The sequence below is a fragment of the Channa argus genome, chromosome 2 (assembly GCF_033026475.1).
Source record: "Channa argus isolate prfri chromosome 2, Channa argus male v1.0, whole genome shotgun sequence".
Lineage (NCBI taxonomy): Eukaryota > Metazoa > Chordata > Actinopteri > Anabantiformes > Channidae > Channa > Channa argus.
In genome coordinates, this window is record NC_090198.1 from 21,543,250 (window position 1) to 21,559,570 (window position 16,321).

Here is a 16,321-nt window from a genome sequence, read left to right on the forward strand (position 1 = left end):
TCATGTTGGAAAAAAAACAAAACAATACAAAAAAATTTAACACATTGCCAAAGCCAGCCCTAGTCCTAGGGATATTTATTCTTGGGGACCTAGGATAGTATTTGAGGTGTGATTAAAAACTGTATTATATTGTTATCATTTATCTCATTTAGGGACTGCATATTAGTGAGGTTGTTTATCACAGACCTGACTGTTTGCATTTTCATAAGGAGTGTCTCATGTTAAATACATACCTTTACTTTGAATGCTGGACTTCAAAGTTGGCTACCTTCCCCTCAATACGAAATAGCCAAAAGATAGAAAACCTTTTTTTGTACACAGACAGCAGAGCCAGAACACTGGGTCCAGTAAACAAGTAATTAAAGAATGAAAAAAGTAAATAAATATAACTAGGTTGGGGCCCTGTGAGCCACAGGACCCCAAACAACCTTGTAGCTTTCTTGTCCCTCGGGCAAGCACAGCACATTTCTATCATGTCATTAGTTAGTCATAAGTGGACTGAAAATAGCACAATACGACTATGTGTGATTTTTTGTGTAACAGTAAAATAAAGAGTTCAGGACTGGGAAGTGCATGAGCATTTTCGGCTATTAATACAGTCAAGAAATCAAAAACAGCACAACACATTAGTGGCCTATGTCATCACATCTTTTAAACCATAAAAGTGTACACAGTCCTGTTGAGATTTCTTAATACATTCAGCGTGGACATTCTGCATGTACACATTTACAGTTTGTATTTGCAGGTGTTTAATTACTAATTTTTTCCTAACATGCATATTTTACTGTCAGGCAACATTGAGGGCAGCAGCGGGGACTTTGTAGCCGCTACCGTTAGCTTAGCAGGAGCTAGACAGCCATTGGCCGGTGTGAGACTGTGCATCTTTCTGGAAAAATACGACTGAAAGTAAAAGATACTGACGACACTTAGCTCAACAGTACTAACGCGAATCCCGACAAAGGAAATCTCTTTGAAGACAAAGAGTATAAAGGTATGTGATCTATGTCATCATCTGTAAATGTCTGTTTGAGTTTAATTACTCGTCTTCAGCGTTAGTTCTTTTCACTCGAGGCGATTGCACAAACCCAGTTGTCGCAGTGACCTGAGGTTGTCTTTGTTTTTCCACAGATGAAAACGTCGTACTTGTAGTCGGCCCACTTTTATATGAACGTAGATTCATGTTTTATTGGTGTGGTTGTGAAAAACACCAGTTAACTCGCTATACGCTAACAAGCATGGTAGCTGCTTGGCTAACAATGAGACGGGGCGATATGGTCCCCTTAATAAATTGTTTCGACGTAGGTTAGTTAACGCTCGATAGCTAACGTTAGCGTTGTACACCGGACCAAGGCTGGCATGCTAACGAAGCTAAAAGCAAAGCATGTTAACTTAGCTGTTGTCGATGAGGTTAAGCGGGTATGAACTTTAATTTGTAGGCCGACTTTTTTTTTTTTTTTTTTTACTTAGCGTCATGCTAGTTCAGCGTCTTCACATGTAACGTTAACACACGGTACCCAGCGACCAGCATTAACGTTTGTTTAGATCAGACACAACGGTACCTCGGGGCTTTTGGGATTGATTTGCTCGATCGCGTCGGTATCACTTTCTCTTGCTCGTTTCAGCAGGTTTAAGTTTAGGTTAGTTTCACTTTCCTAATTTTGACCCTGGATTAAACTATGACACGTCAAGTTACGTTAAGAAAATCACAGCAATGACAGTAACGTTAACGTCAGGTGGTAGTCGGCCTATACAGTAGCTTTAGGAGTTTTCGCAAAATGGAAAAGGAAAACAGCTTTTTTCCGGAATAATAATATAAGTCATTGTTTGCTTATCCGCCACCCCTTTATGTAGAGAGGTATCGTTATTTGCATAACTTAGAAAATTGTTTAAACAAAGTGTACTTTCTGAATTTATACTATAACAATAACCTGCGCGTTCTGAATTGCAAAGTGTTTTTTTTTTATTTAATAGTAATGAAATCATCTCAACGAGAGCACTGTCATCAAACATGTTTCCCTTCCCGCTTCATCAGCTGATTATACGTTTCTCCATTTTCACCCTGGTTGTTAATACCTGTCAAGTATCTATACACTGCAGGGCATACTGTAACCGCTACGTTAATTTTCAAACCTTGGTATTAGTTTAGTTCAGAGCAGTCAATGCACAGTGCACGTCTTAGATGGGATAAATTGCCTCTGTTTGTTTCTTCTATTTGGGGATGACATTTACCCTCCCTCCAAAAATTCCTGCTGTGTAAAAGTCATTTTCCTCTCCTTAGATGCCTTCAGCAATGGTTGGCAACAGTGCTGTACAGTCTGTCGCTCCAGAACTGGGAAATGGAAGTCATTGTGAGACCATGAAGCAGATTCTTGGTACAATGGACAAGAAGGTTCGCAACATGGAAAAGAAAAAGGTATCGCTAGTTCTTCAAAAGTTCAAATGTGGCATCACAGTATTTTCTTTTGTTTAACATGTTGTGGGAATGTTTGTCATGAATGTCATCAAAGATTTTGATAACATCTGTCATGTAAAATGTCAATACATATTATCCCTCTTAGCGGTGTGGAAGAACAGAAATTATAAAATTATTTTCCATCTCTGCTGAAAAAGTTGTATCAGGGACTGTTTGTCAGTAGGTATATGAAGTTGGCTCTTCTAGACAATTGTGCCATAATACAACGTCAACATAAATGTTTGGACAGAAACTGTTATTCACATTCAGATTACTTAAATGTTCTTTTGAATTATGATATGGAAATCAGAATTATAAGATGTTTCATGCAGCAGCAGCAATCCTTGTTCTTAGTGTTTTTTATTATGTTACAGTCTAAACTGGATGACTATCAGGCGAAGAAGAATAAGGGAGAAAGACTGAATCAGGATCAGCTGGTAAGATAGGACTTCATAAATCATACTTTTAATGATGTACAAATCTTAATACTTCTCCTATGATGTACCTGTAGGAGGCTTTGTCAAAGTACCAGGAGATTACCAACAACCTTGAATTTGCTAGAGAACTGCAGAAGAGCTTCCTGGCATTGGGCCAAGAGGTGAGTTAAAAAATTATGTTAAAATGGTTCTTTTTATTAGCAAATGAGTTCAAATCATCTTAAATTTAAAGATTTGATGGGATGACACAGCTCTTCAATTATATTTAGTAGCAGTTTTAGAAAACTGCAGCATACGTTCTTCTATTTCAATACTGTATCAAGAGCTTATGTACTAATATGGTCAACAATGGTCAACATGCTGATGGAACAGGAGATTGACACTGATCTGCAACACTGGTTTGACCTTGCTTAGTGTAATTTTAGACTTTACAAATGCTGCAGTGTACACGGTGCAAATTGACAGGGTTTTCATTTGTTTGGAAAAACGTACGATTATATTTTAGGTTCAAAAGGCTGTAAAAAAGTCAGCAAGACGGGAACAGCTGCAGCGGGAAGAGATGGAACAACGGCGACTGAAGACGGTTTTGGAGATTCAGTTTTTACTGGACCAGCTGGGAGATGACCGTGTCCGACAGGACCTTAAACGGCCTGATGCCACTGGTTCCCCTTTGCTAACTGACACTGACCTAGCATTCCTTGATGAGTTTTATAAACTGGTGGGACCTGATAGGAACCATGATGTCAGGTGTGTGTACTTTAATATCTTGAATAATAATTTTGAAAACAGTGCCAGTAGCATACTGCCAAATTTTACATTTACCCTCTTGTATTGCATACAGGCTGACTGACCAATATGAAGAGGCCTCACTACACTTGTGGGAACTGCTTGAGGGTCGGGACAAGGCTGTGGCAGGGTCCACATGTAAGTATGGACCCCCTCCCCAAAAGCAAAAAAACTGTTATTTAATATAAATGTATGTTGTTAAGCTTTTTTTCTGTTGCTTTTGTTCACTTTCTTGTCGCACTGTCTTCGTTCCAGATAAATCGTTGAAAGACACTCTGGACAAAGTGCTGCTAAGTGGTTACTTTGACAGGGCACACACTCATCAGAATGGGACGTGTGAGGAGGAAGAGGAACAGGAGGAGCAGAGTGTGGTGGCTGAGTCTAAGGCTGGGGAGCAGCCATCAGAACCTGGTAACCAAATATACATTTTCTTCGTGTGTCTGTGAGAGAGGAAGAAAAGTATGTGACCCAATTAAATAAAAGTTCTTCACATCTGTTTCTTTTCATTAGAAGAATCAGCTACCGATAAATACACAGAGCCAATTAAAGTTGAAACCACAGAGGTGAAAATTTTGATTGTTGCATTAATAATTCATAGCAATTCAAACAAAGCAGCAGTTTTCTCTTGGTTTTATTTATTTTCATTGTCTTGTCTTGTGTTATAGTTCGTAAATAGACAGTTCATTCCAGAAACTACATACAGCAGTACAGACAAAGACCAAGTTGAGGAATGGACAGTGGAGGCTCAGGTATGCTGTACTATGTATCACAACAGTCCTTAATGCCATTATGCATATTTCCAAGCCCTGCATCTTAGTGTACTCTAATATACCTATTACATGTTCTTGCATTGCATAGATAGTAAATTCCCTCCAGCACCAGTCCTCTGCCCAGCTGTCCCAGGAACCAACGATTACTGTGAACAATGTCACATCCTGTCCGGCCACTGACCCAGTGGTCAGAAAGCAGGCCGTGCAAGACCTCATGGCCCAGATGCAAGGAACGTACAACTTCATGCAGGTGAGAAGGTCCAGTATGTATTGTAGTATTCTGTGCAGATTTGCCTTTTAGTGTGTTACCCAACATTCAGTGCGTTTACATGGTTTTAAGTAACCAGGTTACATTCAGTTAAGAAAGCTGGTTTCTTAACAGGAACATGCGGCTGAATGAAAGGAGCGATTATTAATAGGGTGATTCCATCATTTTTTTTTTTTTTTAAAACAGTCTGCCTACAAGTCAAACAAAAGATTTACTACACAAAGTGCTTTGTAGAGGTCTAAATAAGTCGCTTTCCCTGTAGAATTTTAAAAATTCAGACAGTTCCTGTTATCGTTCAGCTGCCCTTTTTTATCCTTTCTCTCCTCCTGTGTTGTCACTCTGCTGAGACAGGAACACACACACACAAAAAGGAAAAGCCGAAAACAGCATTTCTGTCAATATACTTTTAAAATCTGTGTACGGCTTCCAAAATGAGTCAGAGGTCAAGGAGAAATCAGATTACTCTTCTGCCGCATTTATACAAAAATTTCCAAGAACAAGTTTTCTGAAGTACATAAAAATATTTGCCCCAATTACCAGAGAAATTAGTTTTCTCTGAGTAGCCTGATTACTTAATTGGATATTAAAAGTGATGTCTTGTAGTAAGACACGTGATGTGGGGGGAAAAAAACAGCAAACAAAAACAAATGACACACACACACACACACACACAGGTCTCCCAAAGAGTAAAATGCTATATTTGATTTTGCTTGGTTGTCTTAGGACTCTATGTTGGAGTTTGACGGCCAGGCCATGGACCCAGCCATAGTGTCTGCGCAGCCAATGAAGCCTGGGCAGACTGTTGACCTTCAACAGATGGGCTGCCCTTCAAGTGAGCACCAATTAACATATATCTTATGGGATAAATTCTCTCACATATTGTAATGATAAAGAGGTTGTTATTCCATTTATTGAAGTCTATTTCTTTTAGTTTGACTTTTGTTTGTGCTGTTTTTTGTTTTTTGTTTGTTATTTCTAACAGCACATTCTGAGTCCAGACTTCCTCAAACAAGTGCAGTGTCTGGAGCACAAGAGCCCTCACAAGTAAGTAGAGTAGAGATGCAGCAGGAAGTAGATGGTGTGACACATTTGTTTGGCCCGATAGAGCAGAATAACTGGTAGTACAGGTTATATAGTTTTAGGCGGTGCTAATTAAATTTAATGTGATTCTTTGACACGTCATGGTTTATGAACACAATGGGATTTTCAGTAAATAACAGTGGAAGAAAGTTCAATAAGTGAATGAGCAGTGATCATATAATGACATGGTTAATGATTATGATGGTAATCAAAACTTGATTGTGAAGATATGTTGACACAGTTTTTGGTCATTAAAAAGTGTGGTTAAGTTCTATCCAGTTTTAAAGATATGTGGTTAATTTCAATATTATAAAAAGGTAGAAGGAAGCTCTAAAGTGAAAATTTGTTATCCCATTCCTACCTTTAACCTCACCACAATTTGTGTTTCCTAACCCTAACCCACACCTCCCCCCCAGGCATCGATGTCTTTGTCATCTGAACAGTCCCACGCTCCATGTTCACTTTCCTCTGCGTTTCCGCCTGTCTCGAAACCCACCCACACCGGAGGCATCAATGTCAATGCAGCTCCCTTCCAGTCAGTGCAAGCGGTATGCCTTCTATCTGGGTCCAATTAAACAATGTCTCAGTGGACATGTTTGGACTTGATTTATAGATTTTCCTGAATCATTCAGGTTCATGTAACACAGCTTAATAATGTCAGCAAAAAGACATTTACAGAAATTGTGATTGTGATATGGTTTGGTATGGATGGAATTACAGAAAATGTATCTTTCTCTTCTCAGGTATTTAATATGAATGCACCTGTACCTCCAGCCACTGATGGCCAAGCAGACCCTATGAAGCAGCCCGGCCAGTTTCCTGGTGGCTATGGACAGGGCTATACCAATCAGTCAGACAGTACTGTAGACCAGCCAGACATCCCACAGGACACATTACAATCAGGTGAGGCCAGAGTATCTGGGCGCATGTTTACAGAGAAATCAGTTGACATGCAATGACAACTGCATTTCCCTTGTGTGCATTTCCCTTTAATAATGGGTCTCAGAAGACATGAAAGCTCTTATATGATCAAGAGTGCTTCTTAGTTGCACTGTAGGACCTAGTATCCCTTGTAACAAAGTTAAAATTAGGTTTTTTTTTTCATCTTGTTGAAAGTATTTTATATATTAAAGCAGAACCTTATCTGACCCCATACGAGTTCAGCATAGACTTATAAAGTTTTGTCTACCACTACTCCAGTTGTAAGTGGGTTCCAGCCCCAAGACCAGGTGATGCCACCAACAGGAGGCCATGAAGATTCTCCTTCAGGTTCAGCGTTTGGACAGTCGGCCCAGCCCTATTACAACAGCAGGGCTGTGCCCAGGGGTGGACACAGGAATGCCCGTGGAATGATGAACGGATACCGGAGCTCCTCCAATGGATTTAGAGGTACAAATATGAAACCACTTTTTGATAAAGAAATAACAATAATGTTGCCTAAGTTGGGTAGTTACACAGGTCCGCTGTTAAATATTGTAATTTGTCATCAGGGGGATATGAAGGCTATCGTCCTCCCTTCTCAAATGCTCCGACCAGTGGTTATGGTCAAACCCAGTTTAACACATCTCGGGACTATTCCAATAGCGCCTACCAGCAGGTAAGGTGCTCTCTCGTTAATAATTAAAATACTTTGAAGCTGAATGAAATAGCATATAATAGCTGCTATTAAGATATTGTCTCTGCATTTGCAAATATGTAAGATCGCTAGTCACTATAAATTCCTGTTGTTCTTCAAGGAGGGATACCAGCAAGGCTACAAGCGGGGAGCTGGCCAAGGACCTCGAGGTTTGTCTCGAGGTAATGCTCAAGCTATGAGATCTTAAAGGATCCTAAGGACCATCAATTTGCGCCACGTTGAACATTCAGGTTTTTGAATGTGTTCACCCCAGCCCACTTTTATAACAATTTTTTCTTTGTCACTGTAATCTTTTTTTTCCCCCCAAACTCCTGGCCTACTTATCAGTCAGCCTGCTTTGGTCTGTCTAAATCCTTGTAATGATTTAACACAAAATGCTGAACTTCACCACATGTAGGATTATCAGAAGGTCTGTGATGTAAAACAGATATTCCTGTAAACTTGAAAGATGTCATTAATTTATTTTTTGTACAAAATAAATGTTAACAGTACTCTGCCACTGTCAGACTGATTCCATGAGAATGATTTTCTTGTGCCCTTTGCTGTAAGCCACATTTCCTTTTGATCTTATTCAAAAAAGCATTTAATGTTATTTTTAATCCCACTGTCACTTCTTATGCCATTACTTCTTTGTAAGCTGTTACTGGTTAAGACTGTTTCAATAAAGTGTTCTGCTACCTTCTGTTTAATGGTATGACCTTATGCTATTATCAGTTTGGTTTAGTTCAGTCATTGAATTTTCAGTGTTGGGTTTGTGCTTAGATGATTCCTGCTGGGAACACCAGTAGTACTCCTTTGTAACAGTACTGTCACTAAGCCACATGCACGAGGAATCGGGTAATTAAGACTCTTGTGTAGACAAACCACTTTTGTGTTTTTTTTTTTTTGTTTTGTTTTTTTGTAAAAGGTAACAAGATCTACATTTCATATTATATTGTACTGTAAAGGTTTGTTTATTCTAGTGGTTACTGCATCAATTTTGCACAAACTTAAAGTTCATAACCATTTTATTATGTTGAACTGAGGTTTATAGTATGGCCAAATGACTTTTTATCCAGCAGCAAGCTATCAAAAACACCACCTGTACAATTTGTGCAAATTATAATGCAGTATTGTTTAAAAGGAACACTTGTCACACAAAAAAAACAAATGACACTCCAAATACTAATGTCCACTGTCAATCTTGTATACTGTAAAACCAAGGTAAGGCAGAACTGTAAACACCTATGGCCACAGTCTTACAGCTAGAGACCACAACATTAAAAGAAAAAAGCAACCAGGATAACAATTACACCAAACTAACAGTTTGTTGAGAAAATGATAATTTAAAACAAATGCTGCTTAATGTCACCATTATATCTGCTCTTTCTGTCTCAAAACCTTTCCGTTACCAAAACACCAAATTAAGCAGCGGCTTCAACAGAGAGCTTTGATATAGACGTTTAAGACACCTGAATGAGTCTACACCTGATAAAATTAAAACATAAGTTTTAAATTAAATGTCATGATCAACTCACAAATAGCATGGAACATACATATTTGTATGAACAGACCAAAATTAAAAATCCAATTGTGCTGTTACGTATAACATTTCACAGGTTCAACATTTACTCACTTTGCAGAAAGCAAATTATTTTACAAACTTATTTGCAAAAAAGTCAGGGTTAAAGTTTTGTAACTAAACAGGGTGGATGAAGTTTATTTTTGGAGTGTGTGATTTCACACTTCTGTTCATTTTAAGAACCTAGCACCTTTTATTATTAAAAAAAAAAAAAACAGTGAGAGCAGCTGCAGTGTGGCCCCAAAATAGCCAGTCCTGTACCTGGTGGTTTTTTTTTTGGGCAGAGTAAACATTTTAATAGCTGAAAAACTCTGAATATACCCTTAAAAATGATTAGTGGTATACAGGTCACCTGTAGCAAGAACAAGCATTAAGAAAAGCTGAAGTATTGGTAAAAGAATTGCTTGATAAACATGAGTGCTGTGAGCAAACTGACGTGTAAGATGGCATTTCTTATTAAATCATTATTTGCTGCAATGTAAACTAACCTGTTTTAGATATGAGAAAATCAAAGTGATCTTCACCAACTGTATTGAATGCATATCCATCAGGCTCTCATATTTAAAACCTGTCACACTGCCAAACATTCTTACTTATTTCTGATGGCAAACAAATGAATGTGCACGTTTAAATGCACTTCCTTGGTTGGTCATTTTAATTTTGTACTTCTGTTATATTATCCAAAGATTTGGATATTATTGAAAAATTACGTCATTCATCTGGGATTTGTTTTGTGCTGCTCTCCTTCATCAGAAGTGTCCTCCAAGTCACACTGGTTAAAGAGGTGTAGCACTCAGAGGGGACTGTTCCTCTGAACGCTGGAGATGAGGTGCTGCATAAAGTCTGGTTGTGGAGGCTCAAGTTTACACAGCCTCGTTATGGTTGGTTTTGCTGGCCTTGTGCAGCTTCTTGGTGGCCTGGTGGCAGATTCTGGTGTTCCTGGGGCAGACCTTGCTGGGCCTGGTCTTGATTATGTTGTTCGTGATTTTGTGGATCCTGAGGTGTATCCTGAGGAACCTGGGGTGGAGACTGATGTTCTTGTTGTTGAGCTACTTGTTCAGGATGCAGCTGGTGGTCAAGTGGATGTACCTCTGGGACTGCATTGTCTTCAAATGTAACAAAGATGCAGATTTGCATTCTTAGAGATATGAAGAAAATCATTTACATAAAATGCTGCACTAAAAACTCACCGTGAACCTCAGCAGGGGGTTCTACTTTCTGGGATTTCAGACGCTCCATATGCTCAACTGCCTGTAACAAAAGTGCTTTTATGTCATCACAAACTACTGTGGATGGTTACTGTAATGTGAGCCTGGGAAACACTTAACACTACCAGCAAAAAACATTAGAAGTCTAATACAGAGGAAACTCTCTACAGAACTATTACTGTTTTTTTACTATAAACTTACAGCATTATATTTAATTTTTTCATTAGACTTAACCTATTCTAAATAAATGTATACAATGTGCGACGCCTTACCTGTTGCAGCTCTATTTTCTGTGCATTAAGCTGCTCCTGTTGTCTCTCTAGCTCATCTCTCTGTTTCTGGAGATCCACAGCCTTCTCGTTGAGGTCCTGTTCCTGTTGAGCGAGATGCTCCTCAAACTCCCTCATCTCTTCGTCTGTGTAGGCCTGGTTCTGCTCCAGGGTCTGAGAACACAATATGATGGGACAAAATTTATCCAAGACCTGCTTCTTCTCTGGGTAAATGTTGTAGACTTATAATGTGAATGTGAATCACATTTATTGTGTCTTACCTCCCAGCTATCTGGCTCCAAGAATTCTTTTTTCTTTGTTGCAACCAGGAACTCATCTAAAGAGACCAGCCTGTCTTTGTTAGAATCCACCTATGAGAAAGACAAGAGCAGAGAGTGTTTTACAATATATTATGTATTTAATATTAGTAGTGAAAGAAAGGAACATCATATGTTATCTCTGTAGTATAGTGCCTGGTTTTTAATATCCCTCGTGAGGGTTCATCAGTCTTAACTAACCAATGAATCACACAATCCCATGTGATCTCCTGTACCTCATTCATAACATGTTCTCTCATACGTAGCCTCTCTTCTTCCATCTCCACCATATCATCCTCTTCGTTGGTGGGATCATAAATTTTTTCCAGCTGAAATTACAGACAGTCAACGCCAAGATCATTTATTGAAACTTTACTGAAACTACAGATTAGCAGATGCTAGGACTTTACCTCTTTTGTGAACAAGGCTTCCAGCTCCTGTTCATCAAAGAAGCCATCTCCATTGCTGTCTGTGTTATGAACATATGAATAGACACTGGTGAGAAAATTCTTAATATTCTAATAACAGTGCAAATAATAATTGTCGTATTGAATTCAGTCCAGTCTTTCACAAATACTGTTTAGGAAAGTCTTACCATGCAGGTTGAAAAATGTCTTAGGGTCAAAGTCTTCAGGGTCCAAGCCATCAGCTTCCTCCCACACCTCCTTCAGTTGATTCTGGCTACCCTGAGACATACAAGCAAAATCACATTAGAATTACAGCTGAATAAAAAACAATATTTGCATATTCCATCTTTTTTGTGTGTGTGCGTTTTGTTTTTTGGGTGTGCAGTTAGACCAGACTTACGGGGTGGTTGACTTTAGGGTGGTCAGCATGTTTCATTTTCATTTCCTCATAGTGCTCCTCCTCTTTCTTTCTTTCTTCATCATTCAAAGATTTTAGGTGTTCCCGCCTGTCATGCTCTTTCATCATTTCATATCTCTTAAACTCTTCGTGTCTCTCTTTGTCATAGTTCTCCAAATCCTTAGTGGCCTTGATGCAGGGGAAAACATTGATAAGAGTCAGGTCCATTATAAAAGTCAATTTTTCATGTTGTTCATGTTGTTTCATGTAACACCAGCAAAACTAAAATAAACCGCAGAATATAATGGGGTAAATAAGTATTTAACAATTCAACATTTTTCCAGTCACCACACAACATTCGGCCACAACAAAACTTTAAATTTAAACACAAAACAATCAGCTGACAAATAGGTCAAAGGACCCTAGCTACAGAATACTGCAGGTTTCCCCACTATAGACAATCTACTATCAGTGACTATGGGCATTTGTCGTGGCATAAACACAAAGCAGTTGTGTGTTCCTGTTCTAACATCTGTGCCAAGACAACATGTCTGTAAAGTGTGTATTTTCCACTGATCCTGTGTATTCTGCCCAATGACTTTAGTTAAAAAAAGGTCAACATCAGTTTAAATAAGTGGATAACCTTGGCGTGTCATTACTTTAACATTTTTAAAAAGGTACAAAGTTGCAATGAGATTTACCGATTTGATGAGCCGATCTAGGTCATCCACTTCAAAAGTGTGTGGGTTCATGTGGTTCAGATACTCAAACTGTTTCAGCAGAGCCTGGTGGTCCACTGCAATATCTGTAAAGGAAGTAAATGATGGCATTAATAAAAACATTAAGAGATGTATACCATGATATTTCCTTACAGAAGGCTTATTTGGTAGCATCTTACTTTAAATCATAATGAAATATATATGTTTTTCTGAACAACATACCGTTCCCTCCTTCAAGGTCTTGCTTTGCCTTAATCAAGGTTCGGAGTCTGTTTACCTCCTGCCTCTTCAACTCATCCAGTTTTGTTCTGACATGATGGCTGACAAAGTCGAGCTCTTTAGCCAGCTTACCTTGCTGTATTGTACATGAATGATGTATAACTTAGTGTCATTTACACTGTGAGTTATGGCGGCACATATAGCTATCATCTGTTATTTGCACAAAAGATAAGACACAATCCTGAACAAGTAAAAGACATTTACCAACAGTTTATCTAAGGCTGGTGGAAACTGTGCATACTAGTAAGACTAATGCACAGAAAAGCAGCATACCTTAATGTCTTCCATGTCTGTGTTGTGAAGTTTTTCTCTGAAATGCTGATCTTTCTCTAGAAAATCGATGACTTCCCTGAGGTAGCGGTCATAGTGGAGTCCTGTGTCCTAGAAGATATACCAAATCAAATGTTTTTTTTTTTTTTAAATGCAATGAAATTTACTAATTCAAATTCAAACATTTTTACCGTGGTCTTTTATTGTCACAAAGGTAGAAATTAGTCTTGACAACGAGACATTACATATTATGAACAAGACTAACATTAGGATGTTTCATTTCATAGTGAGCAACATTATCACAGTTATCAAAGTTTCAAGAAAGTGGGACATCAGAAATAATTAGGGTTATCAAATTTAGGTATCACAATATCAAAAGACAATACACTCAGTAATTTGCTACAGAAATTTCTTATTTTACTTTAAGTGATAACTCATTATTAGGAACACTTGAGTTGTCTGATAAGGACACCGTAAATTACAAAATATTTTGATTCATGGGATACATGACGAGTCAAGATGGCTCTTATGTTAAGCTGTATAAATGTATTACTGACTTCTCCAACTTGTCATATGCAAACTTTCCTTTTCTCCAGTGAAAAGGTTGCATTTAAAGTAAATGGAAACATTAAATACATCCGGAGTCTCAGACCAATCACTATACTGACAAAGCTACAACATGCAGGTTCAGGTGATGAAATTAATTTTTGGAATTCATACTTTCTGTGAGGCAATTAGCGGCCATCATGTCATTCCTCGCTTAAATCAGTCAAGCTGCTTTTATCACAGTCTTGTTTAAGTTACAACCTTGCTAGCAAGCAGCCGATAGTGACATAACTGCATAGGAGTGGCACCGGAGTCCCATTCACAATCGATGCAAGTGAAGGGTTTTTCAAGATTATTATAAAAAGGCTCAACAATAACAGTATCGTCCCAGAACAAACTGTAACCAAAATCGTAAACACGTGAAATCTTTTTAAAGCTAAAACCGGAAATATGCTTTGTAATAAACTTTCTATTAATTTCTACACTATGATACATCTTACCACATTAGCTGGAGGCTCTTCGGTTTTTGTCTCTTGTTCTGTGACCTTTGTCTTATCTATGCTGATGGGCACTGCCTCTGAACACAGCAGGTGGATCAGCAGCAGAACCCAGCCGGCGAGAACGGCCCGGCAACACATCTGGGAAAGAGGACAATTGTCGTTTACATTACAGTAACATAAGCATTGAAGAGTATTAGAAGGTACAGCAGTTAACGTTTCCCGGGGTACACAAGGATTTTTATGTCGCTGTTACTAGCTTCTCTAGCCTCTAATGTACATTTTGGCTAGCTAATAATATCCACAGGAAGCTGCTGGTCTTAGCTAACTAACAGCATTGGCTGATACGAATAAAGCACCATGTGACGTTATACTGTCCGTACAAGCACTGCAGCTAACGTAACATGACCGTAAAAATAAACAATCTCTTAAAAGGTTGACTTAAACGCACAACCGACGTGCGTCACTGTTATACTAACTTTATTATGAATCCACGACCCCATCTGGTCTGCTTTACTCCCGTCGCTTCCTCTCAGCTGTGTCGACAGCTTGCTCGCTGGCCAAGCACGGTAGGCTGTGAGTATGCTAGCCTCAACCGCATTGGCCAGTTCAGCTTTCTGCCAAACCCACTAACAAGTTGCGTTGCATTGAATAGTACGTGGCGAGATGACGACGGAGCAGGTGGCTGATTGGTTGGTAGCAGCGCTTGAAAAACGGAGTATGAGGAAACACGGTAAATACAGGTAGGTGATGCAAGTGCATCGGTGTTCTTATAAACACAATTTCCACTGTTCCCTTAGTGTATACCAGCTATTCTGTTTATGTATTAAATTTATTTATTTATTATTTAATGAAATATTTATTTGACAAAAATATAGACACTAATGAACAACAATGCACATCTGATCTGCCCTTTGTGCTATTTCTTCAACAATTAACAAATTACACAATGCGTAGGCTCTGTGTCCTTTCCTGTTCAATTGAGGAAGGAGCACTCTATGATTAATTGGTTTAATGCCACCTCTCACCTCTGCTCTACTCACTGGCCTTATGGGGAGATCTTATATGGGAAACTGTGGCTGTTCTTACAGATGATCATTCTTCTGTCTATGCACTAATCATTTTATAAGCTGATGAAAATAGAATTATTGTTCTGAAGACATTTTATATCTGCAGGTTTATTCTAGTTATTCTAAGTTATTCGGTCTACAATGTTGTGTTTTATTGCAAAAAGCATAGCGTATTCATTGATCTCAAGTGTTGTATTTTGTATTGCCCTTTGCCACTGGGTATTTTGAGGATGTTTTTCTTATTTTTGCCTATGAAGCATTGTCATAACTGAAGTATTTTGTGAATAACTAAATGGCAATTTTCATTGCACTCACATCAGGTTATAAAAATGCTCACTTTGACTTAGACAAAACTGAAAAGCTGAAAATCTTCACTTCTTGTACAGCACTGGGACAACTTTCATTGACCTTTACTTCCTGTGCAGAATCACCTGCTGAGCACCCATCTCTTCAGCAGAGGGCGCTGTTGTGATGTGTTGGCTGAATCCATCTCTGCCATCTGTTCACAGTTGGCCTGAGTGGTCAAATATGCCAGAAGGCACATTCAGGCGAACTCATGAGTCCATGATTAAAACCAACCATAAAACTATGACCATTGTTATGAGCTGCAGCTGCAGTTGTTCTGTTAAGTAATCTTCATTATGAACACACTGAAAACTACAGTAAAAAATAATTCAAAAGAAAATTAGGTCCATATTAAGTGCCTTCTTGATAACACCTTAAACAGCTGCTTGGACCAGCTAGGATAAAGACATAAATTTCTTACCTAGGACTCTGCTTTTTATTGGCAAATTGACTACCAGAATGAACAATTTCCAAAATACTTTTTATGGGCCTTGGCAGATACAGCAATTCAATAATTCAAGATAGTTGTTATCTGGATCGTTTGGCTTATGACTAATTATAACACCCCCGCCCTAGATGTCACTGGACTGGAAGACAATTAATCATTGTCTTTGATCATAACTAGCATGTATACTGAAAGAAAGGTTGAGCAGATGGGGAAAATCAGAACTTCTTTACAATGCATTTATGATTAATGAGGCATGCGATAATAAAATGCACGGCATAATAAACAGGGAACTATAGTTTAAATATTACCTTAAACTTTAAGTTTAACAATTTAGCACTGATTATGTTCTGTATAGAACCTTGTCATGCTGCAATTAAAAAGCGATGTTATTGATTTCCCACATATTGATTTTTTGTGGACATTTGCCAGACACAATAGGATCTAAAATGTTCTCAGTGGAAGACCTGGAAATCACAAGAGAATCTTTATTAAATTTTCTGCTCGGCACCTTTAGTAAGCTGTGATTCAGCAGGAGGGGGCTCTCGGAGGAGAAGACAAT

At 38.5% G+C, this 16,321-nt stretch overlaps 2 protein-coding genes across 2 annotated transcripts; one reads left to right on the top strand and one right to left on the bottom strand.

The window, feature by feature from the left end:
- The first annotated feature begins 827 nt into the window (after positions 1-827).
- caprin1a (cell cycle associated protein 1a) lies at positions 828-8,111 on the top strand. The gene is made up of 17 exons (XM_067496368.1): positions 828-991; positions 2,279-2,413; positions 2,827-2,889; positions 2,964-3,050; positions 3,395-3,636; positions 3,731-3,813; positions 3,931-4,086; positions 4,186-4,238; positions 4,341-4,424; positions 4,534-4,695; positions 5,437-5,545; positions 5,696-5,757; positions 6,210-6,341; positions 6,537-6,696; positions 6,994-7,182; positions 7,284-7,390; positions 7,530-8,111. The coding sequence occupies exons 2-17, from the start codon at positions 2,279-2,281 to the stop codon at positions 7,614-7,616; spliced, it is 1,911 nt and encodes a 636-aa protein (XP_067352469.1). The 5' UTR covers positions 828-991; the 3' UTR covers positions 7,617-8,111.
- A 307-nt stretch (positions 8,112-8,418) lies between these two features.
- On the bottom strand, positions 8,419-14,511 carry nucb2a (nucleobindin 2a). The gene is made up of 13 exons (XM_067496369.1): positions 14,379-14,511; positions 13,903-14,040; positions 12,860-12,967; positions 12,530-12,662; positions 12,290-12,393; positions 11,592-11,777; positions 11,380-11,470; positions 11,195-11,253; positions 11,021-11,113; positions 10,749-10,838; positions 10,471-10,641; positions 10,181-10,241; positions 8,419-10,096 (listed from the first exon to the last, which is right to left on the bottom strand). The coding sequence occupies exons 1-13, from the start codon at positions 14,400-14,402 to the stop codon at positions 9,867-9,869; spliced, it is 1,488 nt and encodes a 495-aa protein (XP_067352470.1). The 5' UTR covers positions 14,403-14,511; the 3' UTR covers positions 8,419-9,866.
- Between the last annotated feature and the right edge of the window lie 1,810 nt (positions 14,512-16,321).